Source organism: Simochromis diagramma, unplaced genomic scaffold (genome assembly GCF_900408965.1).
Source record: "Simochromis diagramma unplaced genomic scaffold, fSimDia1.1 OVJJ01000553.1, whole genome shotgun sequence".
NCBI classification, from domain to species: Eukaryota; Metazoa; Chordata; class Actinopteri; order Cichliformes; family Cichlidae; genus Simochromis; species Simochromis diagramma.
Window position 1 is genome coordinate 134,010 of NW_024387095.1, and position 22,578 is coordinate 156,587.

Sequence of the window (22,578 nt, forward strand, 5' to 3'; positions counted from 1 at the left end):
TATTATCTTCTGATAAAGTTGCCAAATTGCAGTTATTCACTTGCATTAATAAACAGAACAATTAGTTTTAGTCCTTGATTAATTTCCGACTTCCAGGCTCAGATTGGAACCTGCAATTCAATTTTTCAATTAAAAAAATAAATACATTTTTAGTTTTAAACAAGTTTTCTTTTGACAGATTTCTCAATTATTTGTGTTTCCTTGTTCTTCTCACAGATAGTCTAATACATTTGTTAAGCATTGTATAATTTCTCCAGAAGCAACCTCTCAGTTGTTGAGCTGTTGAAACCTGTGATTGTCTCAGCTGTACAGTGAGGAGACCGGTGATTGGATGAGAGTGAAATTATTAGTCATGTCATTTCATCTGATTTATAATTCACTTCAGCCAGCCCTTTTGCACTTCCAGCACGTACGAATGACCTAAAAAGACCACTCTGAGCTTGTTGTTGCACTGGAGTTAAAACAGGGATCTGGATTATTCACCATAAAGTGGGAAAGTAAAACTGCTTAAATGGCTGAAATTCATGTTGTCATGCAAGGCTTTTCCTTTCACTCCTACAGGACTTCTTCCTCTGGCAGCGTGTGTCCTTTGTTTCTTCCCTTGGTCAGAGGTGGCACCCCTCAGGACCCCGTCCTTGTTCTTTTTGTGCACTGTGATCTCTTCCTTTCTTAACAGTCACAACCAGTACTTTCTAGAATCATGGTGTAGATTTGGCTTTTTAAATCATCATTGAGCAGGAGTTTTCCTTTCTCTGTATTTCATTCTTTGTAGTCAAGCTTATCTTCACAGAACATGTTAAAAGACGTTAATTAATTTTCCTGCCATGTGTGCTCATAATGTGTAGGCGTTTTATAACTTTTGTTGCAGAAGGAAGTCAGAGCCACACAGAGGTTATCGATTTTGTGGAATGACAAGCCGCTTTGGCTGAACATTGACTGTGACAATAATACCCTGCCAATAACTGTCTATGAAAACAATAATAACTGTCAGGAATGGATGCAGCCAGCTTGGAACTGTAATTTTGCCCAGACCCTGTGTGAACTGCCTATATTCGAATGTTAATAGGAAAATGAAAGGAAGCAGGGATTCGTCCGCGCACACCAGATGGCTCAACAGCCAAGTAGTTAGTCCAACAGCGAGGACCAGTTTTAGGCTGTGTCTGCCCTGCAGTGCAGACATGGTCTTGTGCCACAGTGGCAACTTATGGCTGTCAATCATAATTTACTGTTGAGAAGTATGAAAAACTATAGATCTGCAGTCTATAGGAACTAGACTGTACTGCATAGAATTTTCATTAAGAGGTTTGAGTCTGAGTAGGCAGAAAAAGAGCAATGGTGTATCAAGTGTTATTTCTTTCCTGGCAGGAGGCACTGCATCCAGACAGAAAGGCTTTTTGGGCTGTATCCGCTCTCTGCAGCTGAATGGCGTCACTCTGGACCTGGAGAAGAGAGCTAAGATCACGCCTGGAGTCCTACCTGGATGCCCAGGCCACTGCAGCAGCTATGGCTCGCTGTGCCAGAACGAGGGTCGCTGTGAGGAAAAAGCCAACGGTTTCTCCTGCGACTGTGGACAGTCGGCCTACACTGGAGCCTTCTGCCACAAAGGTACAGACACTCACACTGACAGTGGAGACTTTCTGCCACTGATTACACAGATCCATAGACTCAATTCATTGATGTTCTTTGTACAGACTGTTTATAAAAGACTTCTTGGCCTGAAAACCTAATGGCAAACCTGCCTTCTTTCATCATTTTTATTTGTATGTACGCCTGTGAGAAAATTGTGCTATGGACAGTGTTGGTCAAGTTACTTGAAAAAAGTAATCAGTAACTAATTACTGATTACTTCCCCCAAAAAAGTAATCCCGTTACTTTACTGATTACTTATTTTCAAAAGTAATTAATTACTTAGTTACTTAGTTACTTTTTAAAAACACGATTTACAACCTGAATAGGTGATAACGTGATAGATCCTTCAGCCCAATTCTGCTTTTTCTGCATAATCCATCATAAAAAATGTAATCAAATGGAAAAGTCTCTTTTTAAAACTTGTTTTATTAGTTTTAATCTTTTAACTTTATGCATCAAGCAAAAATTTAATTATATGCAACATTCACTGACTGGAAGAAATTTATTTAACATTTAAACCTATTTTCTGCACATTCCAGCACATAAAATAAAATATTTTTTTGTGTTTACACTCAGTCTTTCAAATAAATGCAAGTGAAACACAGCAGAAAATAAATAAAATCAAAGACTAGCGGTCCTGTTGCTCTATTTTCACCTGTAAAGCAGGAGTGGGTTAGGCGGAGGTTTACCCTGGTGCAGGTGAGCCGCAGCAGTCAGTGGAAGAATCCGCGAGTTTCTCTGTGAATTTCACATTATGTGGTAGCGCACTCGGTGCTTGCTTGGAAGTTAATGGGTTTCCTTCCCACGCAGTGAACAGCGGATGCTAATGTTTTTGTCACTTTTTATGGAATCAAACTCAAAGTAAGGTCAGTACTTCCACGCTTTAAACGCTGCACGCTCATACTCTCTCCCGCACTCGATATATTATCCATTGTTGATCTGCACACAGCTGTTGTCACGAACGTCGCACTCGCTTACGTCATTGTCATGAGACACTCTCGCAAGAAAATCACGGTTTTAGTAACGCAGTAACGCAGCGTGCTTACGGGAAAGTAACAGTAATCTAATTACCGTTTTTGGAATAGTAATCCCTTACTTTACTCGTTACTCAAAAAAAGTAATCGGATTACACACGTTACTGCCCATCTCTGGCTATGGATCACTTGATTTATGAGCTCAGTAAACACTGTATCACTTTATTGTCTTAATACCTTCTTTTAAGTCTTATAAAATACAGTATGATAATTATTTCATACATCATGGTATCCATTCGAGTCAAAAAAAGAAAAAAAAGAAGAGAGCAAGATCTGCTTTCGAGCTGGCCTACTTTTTGACTGATATAACACCACTGTAGCAGTGCGCAGTGACCCTTGCACCAAGATGGCGACGGTCAAAGTCCTTGACAATTCAAGCTAGGATGTGCACATTCTCTGGCTCTGTGCCTTACTAAATATATTTAAAAGCAAATGCAAGGCTTCCTTCTATATTTAACAGATTAAACAAAAGTATTAACGTGAACTTTATTCTTAACTGCAGACCCAGAAATCTCAATATCCAGCAGCCTCCAGACAAGAACGACTAATATTTTAAGATCACAAGCTGCAGCAGCAAACACCTCAGGGAGCCATGGTCTGATATCATAATGAAATTGAAAGGAAATCTCTAGAGTTGAAATTGGCTCCCTCCATATTTTTGTCCCTACTATTGCCTTGACAATTTCATTTTTTTTTGTGCATAAGAGATGAAAGAGTAATTCAGCATAAAATTCATTATAGGTTTGTGTCTAAGAAAGGCAGAGTACACTTTTAGATGCTGGATCTTTCATGAGATAAGGAATGAAAAAGAAATATTAGGGTGGTATTTGATAGCTTGAAGATAATAGTTATTCTGAAACACAGTTTTGTATTTTACAACCCTGCATAATATTCCTGTAATATTGAGAGACCTAGAAAGTGTCTGGTTCAGATCACAGTAAGCTGATTCTGTTCTTTTGGATGTAGTGTTGTCCAACATTTCATCACCTGTCCAAGGGTCGTCTTCTGACTCTCATATGTTTCTCCCACTGAAATGCTACGTCCAGAAAAATAGAATCAGCATTCTGGGATGATTGATATCTTGATTAAGGCTTTAATGGTAACATTTTATAAGTGCAAGAAAATATGTTTAGACGCTTTTTCTTTTCTCTTTCTCTGTAATAAATGAACATCTTAGTACGTTATACATGTATATATTCCTGATGCTTTCATCACATTTTATAAGACTTGTACCAACTTTTGAATGACTTTGAAAATCAAGAGTGATTTCCTTCTGTCTTAACAGCAGCTTATTATGTTTTTTTATGGCACTTTATTTTGACAGTTCAGTCTGTGCATCCTATAGAGCTGCTCTCCAAATAAAGGAAAAGAGATTTGCTGGCCAATTTCATATATCAGTCACAGGCATTACATTAGTGAAACTCTCAATGGAACGACATCTTCTAATGCTCACTGTTATAGTAAACATGGAAATAGAAGAAAGAAAGAAGAAAAAAGTATAAAACTTTGAATTAAAAGTTTGATTTATGCTTTGCCATTCATACACATAATGTTACACCAGAAAAGATCAGGACCATGTGTTGTCTTGTTACACTATTCAGGTTAATGAGTTTGACCTTTCCTAAAAGCAATAGGGTAAGGGCAGCTAATATTAGCCTACAATCTGCTATGGCAGCGATCAGGGCACGCAGTGGAGAAACACTATATGCAGTGGAAGAGCTAAATGAAAACACAAACTCTGGTATTGGTAATGCTACGTTGCAACTTCTACTAGAGGACACAAACACACTGTCACGATTTACAAGGTGGACTCACGCGCTGGACTCTGGGGATTGATGCACACAGGAGAATTAATTAATGAACAATGTCCAATGAGTGTATATACAAAAGGTACAGGGCAAAAGGTGAGAGGGGCAGGGCTCCGGGGGAAATCCAGGTGAACACTCTTGTCTCTCTCCAAACAATCCAAACATGAATCCACTCGAACACTCGTCGCTCAGGGAACACCAGGGAAAACAGTCCAGAGGGTCTGCACACAAAGAAACGCTCGTTAGATTCCAAACACACAACTACATGGAAAAACATTTGCTAGACGCTCGACTTTCACTGACGCGATTCTCACAACGATCCAGCGAAGAACAGCCGTTGCTTCCTGGCTTAAATGCCATCCACACTGATGAGGCACAGGTGTTTCCTCCTCCGAGGGCGCGGGCCAAGGGCGTGAAGCCATAATGAGTTCCACCCTGGCGAGAGAGAGAGAGAGAGAGAGAACTAGAGAGATAGAGAGAGAAATCAGCTGATCAGCGACCAGCTGACCCTCCAGGCCGTGACACACACTGTCCATACATTTGGACTGCACTTAGTTGTTGTTATAGGGGGTAATTAAAGCGTGTCAGGTCTGACATGCCTGTTAGAGAGAAGGAGCAAACAAGAGAAACTAAATAAAAACTTTTGGAAATTTGATATTTTATTTAGTTTCTCAAGTTTTCCATAAAAAAAAATAATAAAAAAACTTCAAGAAGGGGAGTGGAATAGAGCAGGTGTTAATTTGTGTGAGGCAAAGCACTCAGTGACCTATCTTAACCATCTGGACCACCGAGGAGGCATTAATATACAATATTATGCAAACAATCTCAACCTGCATTTCTTTATATACTGCTCAAAACACAAACTTAAAGGAAGACTTAGGAAATACATCAAATCTTGGTGGGGGCAAAAAAAATCATGCCGGATATTAAACAATGCTTGCCTTGCTTGCCCTGATAAAATGCCACAGGTAAAGTATGTTTTGCTGTTTAAACTGCTGATTAACTCGCAAAGCAACTTGTTGAGTTATTCATCAAAAAGTACTTACCTCCTTTGTTGTTCTCTACTTTGCTTTGTCTGGACTATGTAGATAGGCAGTTTCCCTAATCTCAACCATTTGCCGCTTCGCTTTATCATATGAAGCTCAAGACGTCAACTCTGAATTTTTGCATCCATTTCGTCCACCTGGAGTTTTAAAAAATATTTTCTACTTTCTTCAGTTGATGTGATGCTTATCATCAAAACAGAATTTGCAAAGAGCATTAGTTGAATTTAGTCTTTAAACCAGCACATTCAGCTCCGACAGTGACACTTCTCACTAACTTCTTAACTCCCAGAGGTTTCAGCCACCTTTAAGTCAACAACATCCATCACCTACATCCTGAAGGAGCCCTTTGAACTAAGCAGGAACAGCAGTGGCTTGCCTTCATCCATCTACTCAGATATCACACTAAGAGGAGAAAACATCTCCCTGAGCTTCAGTACCAATCAGAGTCCTGCTCTTCTGCTCTATGTCAGCTCGTTCTACAGAGAGTACCTGATCCTGCTCATCAACAAAAATGGTGAGGACTCTCAAATGGCATTTTCTCTTGGCTGTCTTTTGTTGATAAATGATTGCGTCTTTTTAATTCTGCAACCTATTTTCTCATCTCATTGTTCCTGCAATTTGTTGAATTAAGCCTCTCCTCTCTCCTTTGCTTTCTCCTCCCTCTCTGTCTGTCCTATGCTGCTTTTTTCCAACAGAGCCTGACTAGTCGGGTTGGGTTTGAAAAAAATATCTGGTGCAGATATAATAAAATGATCATTTATTTTTGAGAGGGGGGTCTTTTTTTAATTATTTATTTTTATTTCTTTGTTTTGTTTGTCGTGGTTGTTTTGTCATTGTATTCAAAGTAAGTAAACTGGAATAATAGGAAATACCAATCAGATTCAAAACTCCAAAGGGGCTGATTAAAATATTTGGATTTATCGTCTAAGCCACTGAAAATATCCTTTTTTGTCACTGTTATGAATAGAGTTGTTGTTGCTTTGTAGACACAATATTGAAGCTTTTTAATGACACAAAGAAAGCAAGTTTAAATTAGCTGATCAAGCCAATATCAAGTATCTGAACTCTTGCTGAAGTATCCAATTAAATCCCAGGGAGAGTTTTATTTTGATTGTGCCAAAGCACAAATCAAAGCAATTTCCTAAAGGCCCCTTCTACTGCACAGAAAAAGAATTTCCCAGCTGACTCATTCACTGAAATCCTGCTCCAGACACTGCTCCAGCTATAAGTCTTTTTATTATAAATATATGGCTTTATGATAAGGGAATTAATCACTAATAGTCCATACTGAAAAAAAGTCAAAATGAGAGAAATAGCATAGAGTATCAAATTATATGTGTAGTACTAAAGAAATATTATTTCTTATCATTTCTGTTCATCTTTTAAGCCTGCAAGAATCTCAGAACATTCAAATTATATCCGCAGCCAAGGGATATAAATGTAACAGTGAAACATGATCAATTTTGTATCATGGAGTTTAATATTAGATATAAAGTGTTAATTCTTACAGTATTACGTGGTTTGTAGACAATCTATTAAAATATTCAGATATGTGGCTTGTTTTCTTCTTTGGTTTTATTAAACAATAGTTTCTTTATCTACTACCCGAGCTTTTTGGCCTAATAACCCCAACCACATAGCAAGCAGGTCTGGCCCGGCTCTGGTATCAAGCCGGCACTGCAGGCTGACTTCTGGCATGATACGTATGTCTTTCAGATATGGGCAAGGCCTGGCATAGATGGCACTGTCTATGTGATGGCATGACATTTCTGGTCGATTGTGGTTTGGTTTATGTGGCCCAGGCTCTTAGAAAACAGGTCTGGCCCGGATCTGGCATCAAGCTGGCACTTCTGACTGACCGGTGTCATGACAGGGTGTATGTCAACCAGATGTGGGCCATGTCTGGCAATGATGGCACTATTTATGTTTCTATTTTCCTATTTTACTTAGAAGACCCAAATGCCATGTTGCAATACTATACTGCTATGGTAGCCAACGTTTCAAATGCAGGTTTGACAGGTTTGTGAGTGTACACTTTATCCAAAACCTAGTGAGGGTTTACTCGCGTTTACTACTTGGTGGCTGTAGCTCAGGAGGTAGAGCAGGTCATCTACTGATCAGAAGGTTAGTGGTTTGATCCCTGGTTCCTCCAGTCTGCATGTCAAGAGTATGCAGTTAGGAAGCACTCAGTTTAGAGAAAGTGGGTGAATGTGGCATGTTGTATAAAACACTTTGAGTAATCCGGGAGACTAGAAAAGCGCTATATAAGAGTCAGTCCATTCACTGTCAGAACAGAGTTTTGTCATGTTACCTTTGCATGTTCTGGCACATGTTGTTGTTACATGGCTTGATTAAGGTACACATTAGGCTGACATCTGGGGCCAGAGCTGAAACTGTTCTGGGCCAGCACAGGGCCAGCAGTGTGTCTGCAACTGGCCCGTGGCTGCACACAACTTACACATGGTCCACATACTGCAAAGAATGACGGCCCTTTGGTGGCCCAGATCAGGTTTGCCAGACGTAGTCCACACATGGGCCAGCACAGGACCACCAGTGCGTCTGCAACTGGCCTTGTGCTGGCCCGCGTGTGGGCCACATCTGGCAAACCTGATCTGGGCCACCAAAGGGCCATCATGCTCTGCGGTATGTGGGCCATGTGTAAGCACATTGTGTGGGCCAGATCCGGGCCATACCAATTTTGCTATGTGGATAACATCCTATTAACCATATTGTGAATCAGGTGACTGTAGAACTCGACTCCCGCACGTCAACTTGTTTGTTTTCAAGTTTGAGAAAATTTGCAGTTGTTTTGTCTGGCCAGATTATGAGTAGTTAGAGGAGGTGATGCAATGAGAGACCATCAATTTAGTCAGACATCTAACATTTATTATAGCAGTAGAATACAGTCAGATTTAGCTTCTGAGCTCACCACTTGCTGCGTTTAAAATAAGGGAAGTCATGAGAAAAAGATTTACAAGTGTGGGCGAGGTGCAGCACTGCCTGCTGTTTCAACCCTTCAACACGATACATAGTAGGAGGGACACTAGCATGTTAGGAGGAGGATTTTGCAGGGATAGGATATGAAGAGAGTGCGGCATGTTGTGCATGTCTGACACAGTGCAGTTAAACTAATTTACTTGAACTTTATCACAGACTTTGCTCCATTTGTGCCAACTGCAACTGTAACTGCAGACATGTTGAGGCCAAAGATTACCATTTAAAGAATAATACGGATTCATATTTTGCATTATTCCATGAATAGATCTACTTTGTTGTTTGTGGTCTTTAGTAACATTATATTTAACACATATCTAACACAGTTCTCGTCATCGTTTGAGAACACTTTGACCAAATGACCACTTTTGACTTTCTGACTGTTTTATTCTGTATCCATTCGACTACAATTGTACTGTTGCTTTGTGTTTGTGAAGACGAGCTGGAACTGAGGTACAAGCTGCACAGCAGCAGAGATGTGGAGACGCTGAGAAGCAGAGTCATAAACGTGGCTGATGGGCGCCTGCACACAGTGATTGTTAGGAGACTGGCAGATATCGTCTCTGTGCAGGTGAATACAAACACACGGGAGATTTTTCTTACTCTCTCTTACAGGTTTCTGCTGCTTCTGCAGACATAAGCAAGCTGGGCTGTTACCACCAAATGGAATGACACACAGGTTTTTCTTCCCCCAGAACTCCACCAACATTTAAGTCTAAGAGCTGATGAGTACATTGTTTAATTAATCTGCTGCTCACACTGCGTTAGCCGCTGGTGCTATAAGGAGTCTGCTGGCAGGCTCTGAGTGGAGGGGAAGTATTGTGGGCTGATGCTTGCAGCTATTTCTTTAATTTAAAAACCAACCCTGACCACAAGGATGCTTTTGGAAGTAAAATAAAATATAATAAATGGCAGATTTCCTCTCTGTAGTCAAGCTACGACAACCACTCTGTTTTCTATCGCTCCACTTAAGTCTCAGCATTAGCAAATGTCTTATTGACAAATGAGACTAAAGCCCAAATGTCATTGTTTCCTAGCTTGTTTTTTTTAAATAGAGAGGATCTCTCTCAGACACGTTTACTACCTCAGTATTTTCCTGCTCAGCTGCTGTGAATCGCACAGTCACATTTCAGACTGCCTCTCATTAGAATATGCAGATCAGGCTCCAGGCTGAACATATAATCCTCACATGTTATGCTTTTTCCTTCACTGTGGCTCACATAGCCGTCGTCATTTAAACACTTGACATAAAAGTCTTTGCTTAATGTTGTTTTCAGATTGACCAGAACGCCAGAGAGGACTTGAACTTGACATCTGATGTGGAGTTCAACAGCATCAAATCACTCATACTGGGCAGAGTGGAGGGTGAGTGTGGCTATCTTAGGACATGCACCAGTACCAGCTCATTTGAATAACAGTACTGAGATGTTTGGCCTCATGTGGCAAAGTGGTGTTCTGGATCCTTGTGCTGTTCTCTGGTCATCATGTTGTCTGGAACAGAGGGAAAGCTGCAGCCCAAGCAACAGCTGTGACTCTGTGAAGCAAATCAAGCTAACATCCATATTCAGCTGGTCACTCTCTTGAAGAGATTAGAAAAGGACAGCACTCTGCGAAAGTCACTGCGATGTAGATGCATCTAAAAGTATGGTAGGTTAAGATAATTGTGTAAATGGCACTAGTGCAGAAGTTCAAAATATACCTGCATGTTTGTGCAGTTTTATCTGTGATATCAGGGCGGTGAGTAACACAGTCTTTATATCTGTCTAGCTGAGCGAGGCTTCAGACAGCTGTAATCATAACAACTTCAGAAAAAGGTCCTTCACTTTGTATGGTAATGAGGAGAGAATGAAAAGAACAAATTACTTAGAAGATTGGAGTCAGCACCTTCAATTCAGCATAACAACCAAAAAAAATAATAAATCTAATCTGCTGTGGGTAGGGTCAAACTAAACCAGGAAGTCAGGAGGTGCCGTTCCCCCTATTCCTCTATGACAGAATGTTGTATTTCAGCATTGCTGCAGTAGTTGCACAGCTGATTTATCTGCAAGGAGTTCTCATTATGAAAGAAACACTTAAGTGAATTCCCTACGCTGTTTTTGAATAGCATCACTTGGGATTTTTCACTGCTGCTAGAACCTGTGGGCGTTAGAAAGGATTTTATATTGCTAAAATAGAAAATCACTGTTTCTCAAAATGTAGAGGTAGCACAGGGTAAAAGTGCTGCAACACCTCTTAACCTTTGAATTCAAGTGTTTTCAGTTCAAAAGCTACAGATGTAAAACATCAAGCTCCTAGTAATGCAGTGTCTTTACAAACATTTGTGGAAGGACTGGTTGTTATAAACAGCTCAATAAATCTGAGTGCTCTTATAATATGATGCCACCACCGAAACAAGTCAGTTTGTCAAAATTCTTCCCTCTACAATTAACTGTAAGTGCTGTTATTGCAAACTGGAAGCATTTAGAAATCATAGCAACTCAGCAATACAGTGGCAGACCATCTAAAGTAGCAGAACAGGTCCAAACCTCCCCTGGCATTAACATCAGCACAAACAGTGTGTGCCAGGAGTTTCAGGGCATGGGTTTCCAATGCCAAACAGCTTCTTTAGGTGTAATGTGTAGAAGGCTCCGAAACAACCCAGTATCACAGAAAAATGTGTAAATGGCACGACATCCACCATCTCCATTCCACAGTTTGAATCTCCAAAGTATTAAATGGACATGCATGCAGGAATTGTATTGCTGCATGCAGAAGTTGCACACTAGCAGGGGTGAAAAAAAATTTAAAGCCAAGAGGCTGGTAGTGAACAAAAAACATATAAAGTGTATTCCAGGCTGCTTAGTCGCCAGAAAGCTAGGCGGCTAATGTGTGTAAGAATGTCTATTTAAACACTTTCCCTTGCTTCTGCATCCATGTCTATTTCATATCTATTTCATGGTTTGGACCGGCGTGTCTATTTTGCCATGATATCGAGTGGCCCAGTACTTTTATCCATTAGCCCTGGCCCTAAAGTACATGAGCCAAGGGATTAGCAACGCTTTCTGAAACCAGTTTTGACTCGTACATTTTTATTTATTTTTTTTGCAAGATCAGGCCTCTCATTTCACTATTCCCTTATATATCTACGTGTAGGGTTTTTTTTCAATATTTTTGATGAAATAAGACAATGAGTGGGAGAGGAGGATAAATGGGATGAACATAAAATACATTTGCTTTCTGTGTTGTGTTGTGAATAAAATGTGATTAAATTACATTTTGTTTTAATTGACAATTTGCACAGTGTCCAAATTTTATAAAGCAATTGGGGCTGTATTTTGTTTTTGTCAGGAAGCTACTGAACTCCTTCCTGTACTTGGTTCACAAGTAAGAAACAGATATAAATTGATGCTGTTGCTGTTTTTAGGTCCTCCTTGTTATGTTTTTTTTTTAAAAAATTATTCTTGACCCAGGCTGTGTTAGTATGTAACCCCACTGCCCCCATGCTGAGCCAGAGGACTCGGGCAGTCATATCAGTATCAGAGAGGCAGCAAAATAGTTGATATACTGTCCCTCCCTGCCAGCCCTGTCATCCATCAGCCTAACTAATGGACCAAGAAAGAATGGAGAGATTCAGATGCTCACAGAAGGAGACAGAGACAGTGAAAGGAGGTGGAAGTAAAGTTTTTTTCAGTTCATATACTGTCAGGGTTTGGCTACATAAACACCTTTTGACTCTTTTTAGCATTTTGCACCCAAGGATTATTCATTGTGTAAGATTAGTATCAAAACGTTTGCCACATCAGCTGTAATTTTACTAATACATGTTGAGTTTGAGATGTTCAATTCCACATATTTTAATTTTTTTATATATATTTTTATATATATTCTTGTATATTTTTTCTCACAAGAGGAGATGTTGTCTTCTTAATACATTAGGTGGTTAGACTTGTGAGCCTGCATGCTGTGTTAAAGAAATTAGTTTTCTTTCAAATACATCCATCATTCTACCACCACAGCTTTTCCTTTTATTTTTTTTCCTGTCCTCAGTCATACCTTGCTGACTCATGCATATATGCACATGACACAAGATACTTAAATCAAAGTCAATTTACGCTGAATTTAAAAACTCAACGCCTGATCAAATATGCAGCTGATAAACTGGCCTCTCCAACCAGGCCACTCTGCAGTGTCCCATTAATGTGGTGAAAAGTTGTTTCTCTCTGGTAATAACTTAGATGACTGCCAGTGATGTGCTGTGTAATCAAATTGCACTGCAGGAATAATTGTGGTTTGTACTGACATTTATAGCTGCTTAAGATTTTATTTAGCACCTGCTGTCACACATAGCGGGGATGTGACTGTATTAGAAAGTAAGACTCACTCCTTAAAGAGGTATGCACATGAGAAATAGGTACACTTTTTTTTTATGCTGGGCTGGACCCTGCTTTTGTCTTGAGAACTGTTCATATTGCCATGATAGCGTCTCACAATTGCTGAAGATTGTTGACTACACATCCATGATGTGAATCTTTCATTACACTTAATCTTAAAGGTGGTCTATTGGATTAAGATCTGGTGACTGTGGAGGTCATTTGAGTGTAGTGAACTTACTGCCCAAGTTTAAGAAACCAGTTTGATGTGGTTTAAGCTTCGTGATATGTTGCATTATTATTTTGGAAGTAACCATTAAAAGGGCACACTGTGGTCACAAAGGGATGGAGACAGTTAGCAAAAGTACTCAGGTTTGCTGTGGTATTTAAATGATGCTCAGCTGCCCAAAAATATGACGAGAAAATATTTGCCACACCATTACACCACCAGCAGTCTGAACTGTTGATGTAAGGCATGTCGTTTCATGTTGTTACTCTAAACTGTGACCCTACCATCTGAATGTTGCAGCAGAAATCGAGAATCACACCAGGCAATCTTCTATTGTCCAATTTTGGTGAGCCTGTGCAAATTGTAGCTTCTGTTTCCTGTTCTTAGGTGACTGGAGTGGCAGCTTGTGTGGTCTTCTGCTTTTGTAGCCAATTTGCTTCTAAGTTTGACCTGTTGTGCATTGACAGAGCTCTTCTGGATATCTTGCTTGTAACAAGTGGTTATTTGAGTTACTGTTGGCTTCCTGTCAGCTTGCAAGAGTCTAGCCATTCTCTTCTCACCTCTGAGGCATTTTCACTCCAGCAAACCACCGCTCACTGGATATGTTCCCTTTTTTTCAGGCCATTCTCTGTAAACCCCAGAAGTGTTACAAATCCCAATAATACCATCAGATCAGCAGAAATACTGAAATACTTAGACCAGCCTCGTCAGGCACCAAGAACCGTGCCACGTTTAAAGTCACTTAAATTGCCACTATTTTGTGCAGATGCAGCACGACAGACACAACATAATTTGTGTGGCTTTGATGCTGGATGCTATGATTTATGCCCCATCTCAAAAAACACAGTCACAACCCGCCTTTTGATGCCATGTCAAAAAAGAGAAACATGCAGGATAAAGGCTGAATGATCATTTAAGAAAAAACTAAACATGGAATTAAAACAAGCAGAAACAGACGAGGTGCTATTATTAAGAAAAGGAGTGAGGGTGTGTGAGTGGATGAGTGAACAGTGCTGAGGTCGAATTATCATGAGACTCAAAACCATGAAACATGTTGAAGAACAGCACTCAAAGGTGTGAGGAAGAGTGGAGTTTATATAGGAAACGCTGGGCTCAGGTGTCTCCAACTAGCCTGATCTGCTATCCTGCCCCACTCATACGCTATGCTGGAAATAGAAAAGAAATAGAGCAGTGACAAAGGCAAGCAGACCATCACAGCCCTTTGACGTTTATTTTTTCTTTAAAGTTTGCTTCACTTTCCCAACCTTTTGATACTGTCATCATATTGCTGTTGATGTGTACGAATACTGTATAACTGTATAACTCTGTTAAAGCAATCAAAGACTTTGAACATAATGAGTGGTTGTTCATTGTCGTCAAAGTCGAGGTTTTATTTATCTGCCCCCTTTTCCCTCTCCTTGCTGTGTGTTTCTCCCTCTGGATTCAGAGCCTGATGGATTGGATGCCGAGATGGCCGAGCTGGCCTCGCTTGGGTTCACTGGCTGCCTGTCAGCTGTTCATTTTAACTCCATCAGTCCTCTGAAAGCTGCTCTGCTCCATCCTGACAGCCCTGTTATTGTCACCGGCCCATTGGTACAATCAAGTTGTGGTTCCTCTTCTCCAGCCAACACCTACGCAGCAGAAACAACACACTCCTTATCAGGTACAGGGAGCAAAGTCAGCCTCTGTATGCTCAGTTTATGTATATATTATTGGCCAGCCCTCTCCCATCCACCCACCTTCTTCTGGTGTGGGAATCTGTCTGGTACGCCTTTAATATTATTCTTATGGCTGTTCATTAGACTTTCTTATTGGCTCATTAACCATCCTCCTCGGTAAACAGAGTGATGGCACAGCGACAGATGAGATTAGTCAGACAACTGTAGTGAGGTCCTTTAAGGCTGTGCTGAGACTTTAAACAAGCACTCTCAGTACTGACTAATGGCTTTCTCAGTAACTCTACCTTCTGTCGCTTTATTTCATATATATATGTATATATACATGTAGAGATATATAGAGATATATAGAGATAGAGATAGATGTGTGTATGTTCTTGCCTTCTCATCTTTGCTCTACGTATTTTTCTCCTCTGCCTCTGTTTGCAGGCCAGCCTGGTTCAGTGGATCCAGGTCAGCCTTTAGTCAACACCATCAGAAGTGACTCCGCTCTAATTGGAGGTAATGCTATTCTTCTCAGCAGGAATAAGAACAAATCAATAGATTATAAAAGTTGAATCAAAACCTTTGGGAAGATGCAGTTCTGTAGAACTGAACACCTTTTTTTGGTTATTCATCAGTTTTTCCTTGTGACTGTGTTTATGTGGGCTTTCTTTTGCATGTGTGACTCACTGCTGCTTCATCGTACGTATGTGGCAGTCAGGAACTTTGTGAACTGCCAGGTCTTTCTCTCTGTCCTGCACCATGGTTATAGAAACCAAGTTTTTCATTTGCGGGGCAGCTACGATGACAGGTTGTTGCGGACGGCAGACTTTAATCCATTACTTAAGAGCGCATGCGCCAACCAGCGTGCAGCCTGTTACAGTCGCTCCTGCTTTTTCTCTTAGTTTAGCTCTTTTTTTCTTACGTATTCTTTTTTTTTCTGACTTGTATTTTCATCCGTTTATTATCTTTTACTCAATCATGTGGATTGAGAGAGTTTTTGTTCTTCTGGTGGCCGTGGAACTGTTACTTTTATCAAGGAACGGGACCGCGGCACATCTCCTACACTCACGGACTGTTTACTCCAGAGATCAACTGATCGCCCTGATGCCGGCCGGCCGGCTCGCTGGCCAGGCCCGCAGAAGTACCAGCTGAAATTTGGAGGAAAACACATCGGGGATGCAGAGGTCAAGGACAGAAGAGAAGAAAGAAGGAGACGGTGAGACAGCGGAGGCTCGAAGCGAGGAGGAGGTATAAACCGTGTCTGCCGTCTATCGTGATGGGAAATGTGTGATCGTTAGCGAATAAAATCGACGAGCTCTCAGCACTGGTAAGGAGTCAGAGGGAATACCAAGAGTGTAGCCTGATGTGTTTCACCGAATCATGAATGCACCAGGACATTCCCGATGAGAATGCTTCCGTGGAAGGCTTCCACACTGTTCGGGCGGACAGGGACAGCATCGCTAGCGGTAAGCGGAAAGGAGGTGGGCTTGCTGTTTTAGTTAACAACCGGTGGTGTAACCCTGCCAACATAACAGTCAAAGAAAGGATTTGTTGCCCGGACATTGAACTGTGTGCTGTTGGACTCAGGCCGTATTATTTACCCAGGGAATTCTCTCACGTCATCTTGGTGGCTGTTTATGTTCCTCCCTCTGCTAACCCCACAGCTGCATGTGACACTATCCACTCTGCCATAGCCCGGTTACAGACTCAGCACCCGAGTGCCTTTATTGTGATCTCGGGTGACTTCAACCATGTATCACTGGACAATACACTAACAACATTCAGACAATATGGACTGTCCGACCAGTGGAGAAAAAATTCTAGACCTGCTGTATGCTAATGTCAAGGATGAATACAGCTCCTCCTCCCTCCCCCCACTTGGTAGGTCAGATCATAACCTGATTCACCTCACCCCCCGCTATGTGCCAATTGTGAGGAGGGAACCTGTGACCACCAGGACTCTTAGGAGGTGGTCAGAGGAGGCCTTAGCGGAACTACAGGGCTGTTTCGAGGTGACCAACTGGGAAACACTCTGTGAGCCTCATGCCGAGGACATCAATGGGCTTACTGAGTGTATCACAGACTACATAACTTTCTGCACCGACTCCATTGTTCCAGCTCAGACTGTTCATTGTTACCCAAATAACAAGCCGTGGGTGACTAAGGACATCAAAGCCCTCCTCAACAACAAGAAGACGGCTTTCAGAGGGGGCAATAAAGAGGAGGTGAGGAAGGTCCAGGTGTTACTAAAGGACAAGATCAGAGAGGCTAAGGACAATTACAGGAGGAAGCTGGAGTGGAAACTCCAGCAGAACAGCATGAGAGAGGTGTGGAGGGGCATGAAGACCATCACTGCATTCAGGCCAACCAACAGCAGGGGAGCTGAGGGAGGTGAGAATAGAGCTAACGAGTTGAATCTGTTTTTCAATAGATTCAACACCACAGTGTCTGCTCCCACCCCCAAAACCTCACCTGTAGTCAGCCTGGAATCCAGAGCCACACCACTGTGCCAGCCTCTCTCTTCACATGGCGCTGTTGCCTCCTGTGAGATTCCTGACACCCCTCCCCCACCCATCACCTTCACTCAATACCAGGTTGAGATGCAAATGAGGAGACTTCACTCAGGCAAGTCTGCTGGACCAGACAGAGTGAGTCCCCTCGTCCTCAAGACCTGTGCCCCCAGCTGTGTGGAGTCTTTCATAAACTGTTTATGCTGAGTCTGCAGAGGGTCCCAGTGATGTGGAAGACATCATGCCTCGTCCCTGTACCAAAGACGCCACGTCCCAGTGGCCCCCAGGATTACAGGCCCGTGGCACTGACCTCCCACATCATGACGACCCTGGAAAGGCTCATCCTGGACCCATAGTAAAACCACATCTGGATCCCCTTCAGTTCGCTTATCAGCCTCGTCTCAGAACTGAGGACGCCATCATCTACCTGCTCAATCGTGTCTACACCAATCTGGACCAGCCGGCGAGCACTGTGAGGGTCATGTTTTTTGACTTTTCTAGTGCTTTCAATACCATCAGGCCGACCCTCCTGGGTGATAAGTTAACAGCGATGCAGGTGGATGCTTCTCTGGTGTCCTGGATTGTTGATTACCTGACAGGAAGACCACAATATGTACGTCTCCCACAGTGTGTGTCTGACAAGGTAATCAGCAACACAGGGGCACCACAGGGGACTGTCCTCTCCGCCTTCCTCTTCACCCTCTACACCACAGACTTCAGCCACTGCACAGAGACCTGCCATCTTCAGAAGTTTTCTGATGACTCTTCGGTGGTTGGATGCATCAGCAGGGATGATCAGACAGAGTACCGGGCTGTGGTCGACTCCTTTGTCACGTGGTGTGAGCAGAATCATCTGCAGCTCAACGTGGCAAAGACCAAGGAACTGATCGTGGACTTCAGGAAGACCAGGAAAAACTTGACCCCTGTTTCAATCCAGGGGGTCAGTGTTGACATTGTGGAGGACTATAAATACCTTGGAGTACACATTGACAATAAACTGGACTGGGCTAAAAACACCACAGCACTTTACAGGAAGGGCCAGAGTCGTCTCTATTTTTTGAGGCGACTGAGGTCCTTCAACATCTGCCAGAAAATGCTCAGGATTTTCTACGAGTCTGTTGTGGCCAGTGCGATCCTCTGTGCTGTTGCATGCTGGGGGAGCAGGCTGAGGGTCGCAGATGCCAACAGACTTAATAAACGAATCCGTAAGGCCAGCAATGTTGTGGGGATGGAGCTGGACTCCCTCAAGGTGGTGTCGGAGAGGCGGATGCTGTCCAAGATAAAGACAATGTTGGATAACACCTCCCACCCACTCCATGACATGCTGGTCAGTCACAGGAGCACGTTCAGTGAGAGACTGAGATTACCGAAAAGCAACACTGAACGACACAGGAAATCTTTCCTGCCTGTGGCCATCTCCCTGTACAACGCATCCACTTAACACACTGGTTACTGCTACAATTACACGTTTCTTTCCAGCTATTTATTAATGAGTGACTTATGTATATATATATATATATATATATTAGGGGTGCAACGATACACAAAATTCACGGTTCGGTTCGGTTCGATACTTTGGTGTCACGGTTCGATATTTTTTCGATACAAAAAATGTTCATGCATTTTTAATTTGTCATTTATTAAAATTATAAATATATATTTTAACTCAAAAGTACAGTTTTTAAATTTAACCCTAACCCTTGTGCGTGTTTTTTATTTTGACAGCGAATGCGCACCTGCGGACCACTTATGTGCAGCCCTGGTTATTTAGCTCATCATATTGCAGCCACAGAAATTCTTTTGTCCATGAAACCATAAAGCTGCACTTTCTTTTTGCCTTATAGTCTGATTTATCATAACTTCTCCGTTTTGTGGTAAGCTTTTCTTTGGCTGTCACTTCTTCACCCTGACCTGTCTTATTTGGCTCAGCAGAACTGAAATGCTTTTACACGCTCACTCACATAAGCTCAGCGATTCTCTGCGCGATCAACCTCTCACATGTTTAAGCTTGCTGCGGGAGATTTCACTTGTCATTTTTGCATAGTAAGCTAACGATTAATAAGACGATGTCAGAGGAATTGGTGCACAAATTATCATCACTCACAGATCAGTGCTGTCGCTCTCTACACACAGTTCGCACGATTGCAAAGTGAAAGCAAAAAAACAAGCGCAAATTCAAACGCGACTTCAATATGTCACATATTGACAGTGGCTCACCGATGCCAATGACATAATTACCCAGCTACATTTCTGAAAGAATGCAAAAGCATTGACATATATTTTTCCTACAATAGCCCGACGGGCAGGGAAGAGATAGATTTTGGTAGCCCGACTGAAAAAATCGCTAGCTCCGGGACGTTGGGCTAGCGATATTGCAAGCCCTGTATCTGATTGAGGAATCACTCATCTTTGGAAAAGAGAGTTTATTACAGAGAAATGTCTCTTTCCAAAATAAAAGCTATACTATCCGCTACTTCTGGGCTATATTCTCAGCAGCATAAGGAGAATCATGTGCTAACAGCTGTCTAAATGACTCGGCTAAAGTTAGTAGCATGCTTGTTGTTTTTGTCTTTGCACTAGGATGATGTCGGCGTAAATGTGCAGTCATATTCGTTGTGTTCCCACTAGTGCTTTCAGGTTAATCTCGTTGAAATGACCTTAACGCCACAACACGGCAAATCTCCGTTAACGAGCTACCGCCGATCGCTCCGTGCATGGGGCTGGGCTAGACGGCAAACACTTTAACGAGCTAACTGCGCTAACACACTAGTTCACACCAATGTAATTGAGCATTGCATGGCACATCCAACATACTGTTTTACTTTAGTCCATGACTCGCTTACCTTCAGGGTCATACGTCACATGAAAACCAAAATAATTCCAAACGCCAGATCTGAATGAGGGTGGGGGAGGTGCCCTGCGCTCTTCCTTCTGACGATGCTGTCTGTGTTGAGCGCTCAGTGGATCTGCGCTCGACAGTGCAGCCGAGGCGGAGTAGTCGAACACAGATTCACTGAGCGCATATATTGTACTATTCTTAGTTAGCGTATTGTCTGTCCTGTCTTAATGTTGGTTTATGTTGGTTTATAATGGAGCACTGTAACAAAAAATAATTTCCCCCAGGGATCAATAAAGTATTCTGATTCTGATTCTAAGTGCATCTAAACACACAGTGTTTGCCTGCAGCCTTGTTTGGCTAAAGATTAAACAAATGTGACAAAGTTAGTTTTAGAGGTGCTGGTGGGCACATTCTTCAACTCTGCAGAAAGCTGCTCTTACCTCCGCCAAGGAGGCTTTGTTTTTGGTAACGCTTGCATGCATGGTGTCATTCTGTCTGTAAGCTTGAAAAGTTTCAAATAAATTGAATAAAACTTTGTCGGGGTGTAAAGTGGGGCCAACTTAACAATCCATTGAAATTTGCCTTACCCATGTTTAGGTATGTTTCCTATGTTTGTGTAATCAAAGTAAACATGTCATGCTACCCTTATGTGATTTTTAACATATGGTTAAAAATTAGAGAGCAATAATTATTTTTTTCAGGTTTTTTAGCACAATTACACAACATCTGAAACAATTTAACAATTATTTTTCTTTCTTTTTACCTTTCTGTTGTTTTTAGGGGTGATTGCTGTTGTGATTTTTGTCACCCTATCCGCATTGGCAGTGATGGCCAGATTCATATGCAGCAGGAAAGAAACATATCGGAACCAGGAAGTGAAAGCAGCTCAACCTGAAGACAGCAACGAGTTCCCCTTCAGCGGCCAGCCGGATTCTCCGAGCGCTCCCAGTGAAAACCAGAAGGAGTATTTTATTTAGCAGGACTGCTAAATAACCGCTCACTGACCTGACCCTGTACAGATCAGGAGGACTTACTCTCAGTGCTTTATAAAATACCACTGAGCTTTTTTCTTTGTTACCTTTTTTTTTTGTAAATGTTGTATAATTTGCTAGAAACACTGGCAAATGTGTTGGACTCCATTTCCCTGGAAGTAATCGATGGTGTCACTTTGATGTACATAATATTTAAAGATGCACAATAAATGGTGATTTGTGTGCTTATTACCCAAATTCTCTGCCATTGTGAAATGCTACAATTAATTTATTAAAAAGAAAAACAAAGGTAATGGCACATTTATGCTTGATTTATAAAGAAAAAAGAAACACTTTTCTACGAGGATGATGACTTTTATGTAAAAAAATCGAGATGTCAGAGCCATAGGATGTTTTAAAAGATGGGAAGATGGACTTTACTGACAGGAGGATTGATATGCGTGGTTAACATGTGAAACCTCAGCCAAAGCACAGTGCAAGAATCAAACAAAATCCATCTGTTTTAACTTAACATAACTTCAACACCTGCTGTATATATAAATAATAAACTGTCAGTCAGTCCAAAGCTTTACGTCAACCCTTTGTCACCGAGTTGGTCGGAAAGCTTTTATGCTACTCCGTGTACTTTTTCATGAACAAAATAAAAGCTTTACAATGAGACCAAGGTTTGTTTGTTTTTTTTTTAAGTTGCCTACCTGTACCTCCTGCAGTGAGCAGCCAGCCCGAGAACTCAAGGCGACACGGACCATAAAACACCATCTCCCTGCTTTCACTCTGCAGACATTTCATCTGTTTTTGCTGTTTCTTCTGTTTTTGCCTGATAGGTGTCCTGAGGACATAACCACACTAGAACATTCTTACCACACCCGAGCATGTTTGACCCCCAAAGTCCAGTTTGTTTGACTAGTGAGACTGCTGTGTGCCCTCCAAAAATCACCCAAATAATCCACAAAGTTAAAGCTTTAATGCTCCATTCACTTCGGGATAAAGGAAAGGAAGCACGGGTACAAAATATGGGGAATATGAGAGGAAAAATGAAGAATACTCAGACTCTGAAAGTTAAGCGCAGTGTGAGGCAGGCTAGCAGGGGGTGGGGTGTAGGACAAATGTGCGAGATCAATGTACGAGGCAGCCGAGCCTGGCAGCGCCCCAGCCTGTAGATAAAAACATGTTCAAGTTTTGTGACATCTGGTGTACATTCATCGGCCCTTTTATGTTTACCCGGTGGTCCTTTTACAAACTTGTCTATTGCCGCAGAGCTATGCATCATCTCATCTTAGCCTTGCTGCAGGTGCACCCCAGTTTGAGAAAGGATCCCTTAAGGATAATCAGAAAAAGAATTAGGATGAACTCAAGGAGACAGCTGTGTAGAAATGATGCAATGAAAGCCAACCAACTCAGTATTGATGCTTGTTACATATATATTTCACTCTTTATGCAAAACTCTGAATCATTGGAGGTTTTTTGACCAAAGAAGTGAAAAAGTA

At 41.7% G+C, this 22,578-nt stretch overlaps 1 protein-coding gene across 1 annotated transcript in view; it reads left to right on the plus strand.

Annotated features, from left to right (window-relative positions):
* Positions 1 to 21,751, plus strand: part of LOC120742926 (contactin-associated protein-like 4) — a 114,575-nt gene extending 92,824 nt beyond the window's left edge. The window contains exons 18-24 of the mRNA XM_040046455.1: positions 1,366 to 1,605; positions 5,807 to 6,031; positions 8,949 to 9,082; positions 9,789 to 9,876; positions 14,537 to 14,752; positions 15,195 to 15,266; positions 20,880 to 21,751. Of these exons, the coding sequence (XP_039902389.1) occupies positions 1,366 to 1,605; positions 5,807 to 6,031; positions 8,949 to 9,082; positions 9,789 to 9,876; positions 14,537 to 14,752; positions 15,195 to 15,266; positions 20,880 to 21,076 (1,172 nt within the window). The 3' untranslated portion in view covers positions 21,077 to 21,751. The remainder of the gene's footprint in view (positions 1 to 1,365; positions 1,606 to 5,806; positions 6,032 to 8,948; positions 9,083 to 9,788; positions 9,877 to 14,536; positions 14,753 to 15,194; positions 15,267 to 20,879) is intronic.
* The last annotated feature ends 827 nt before the right edge of the window (positions 21,752 to 22,578 follow it).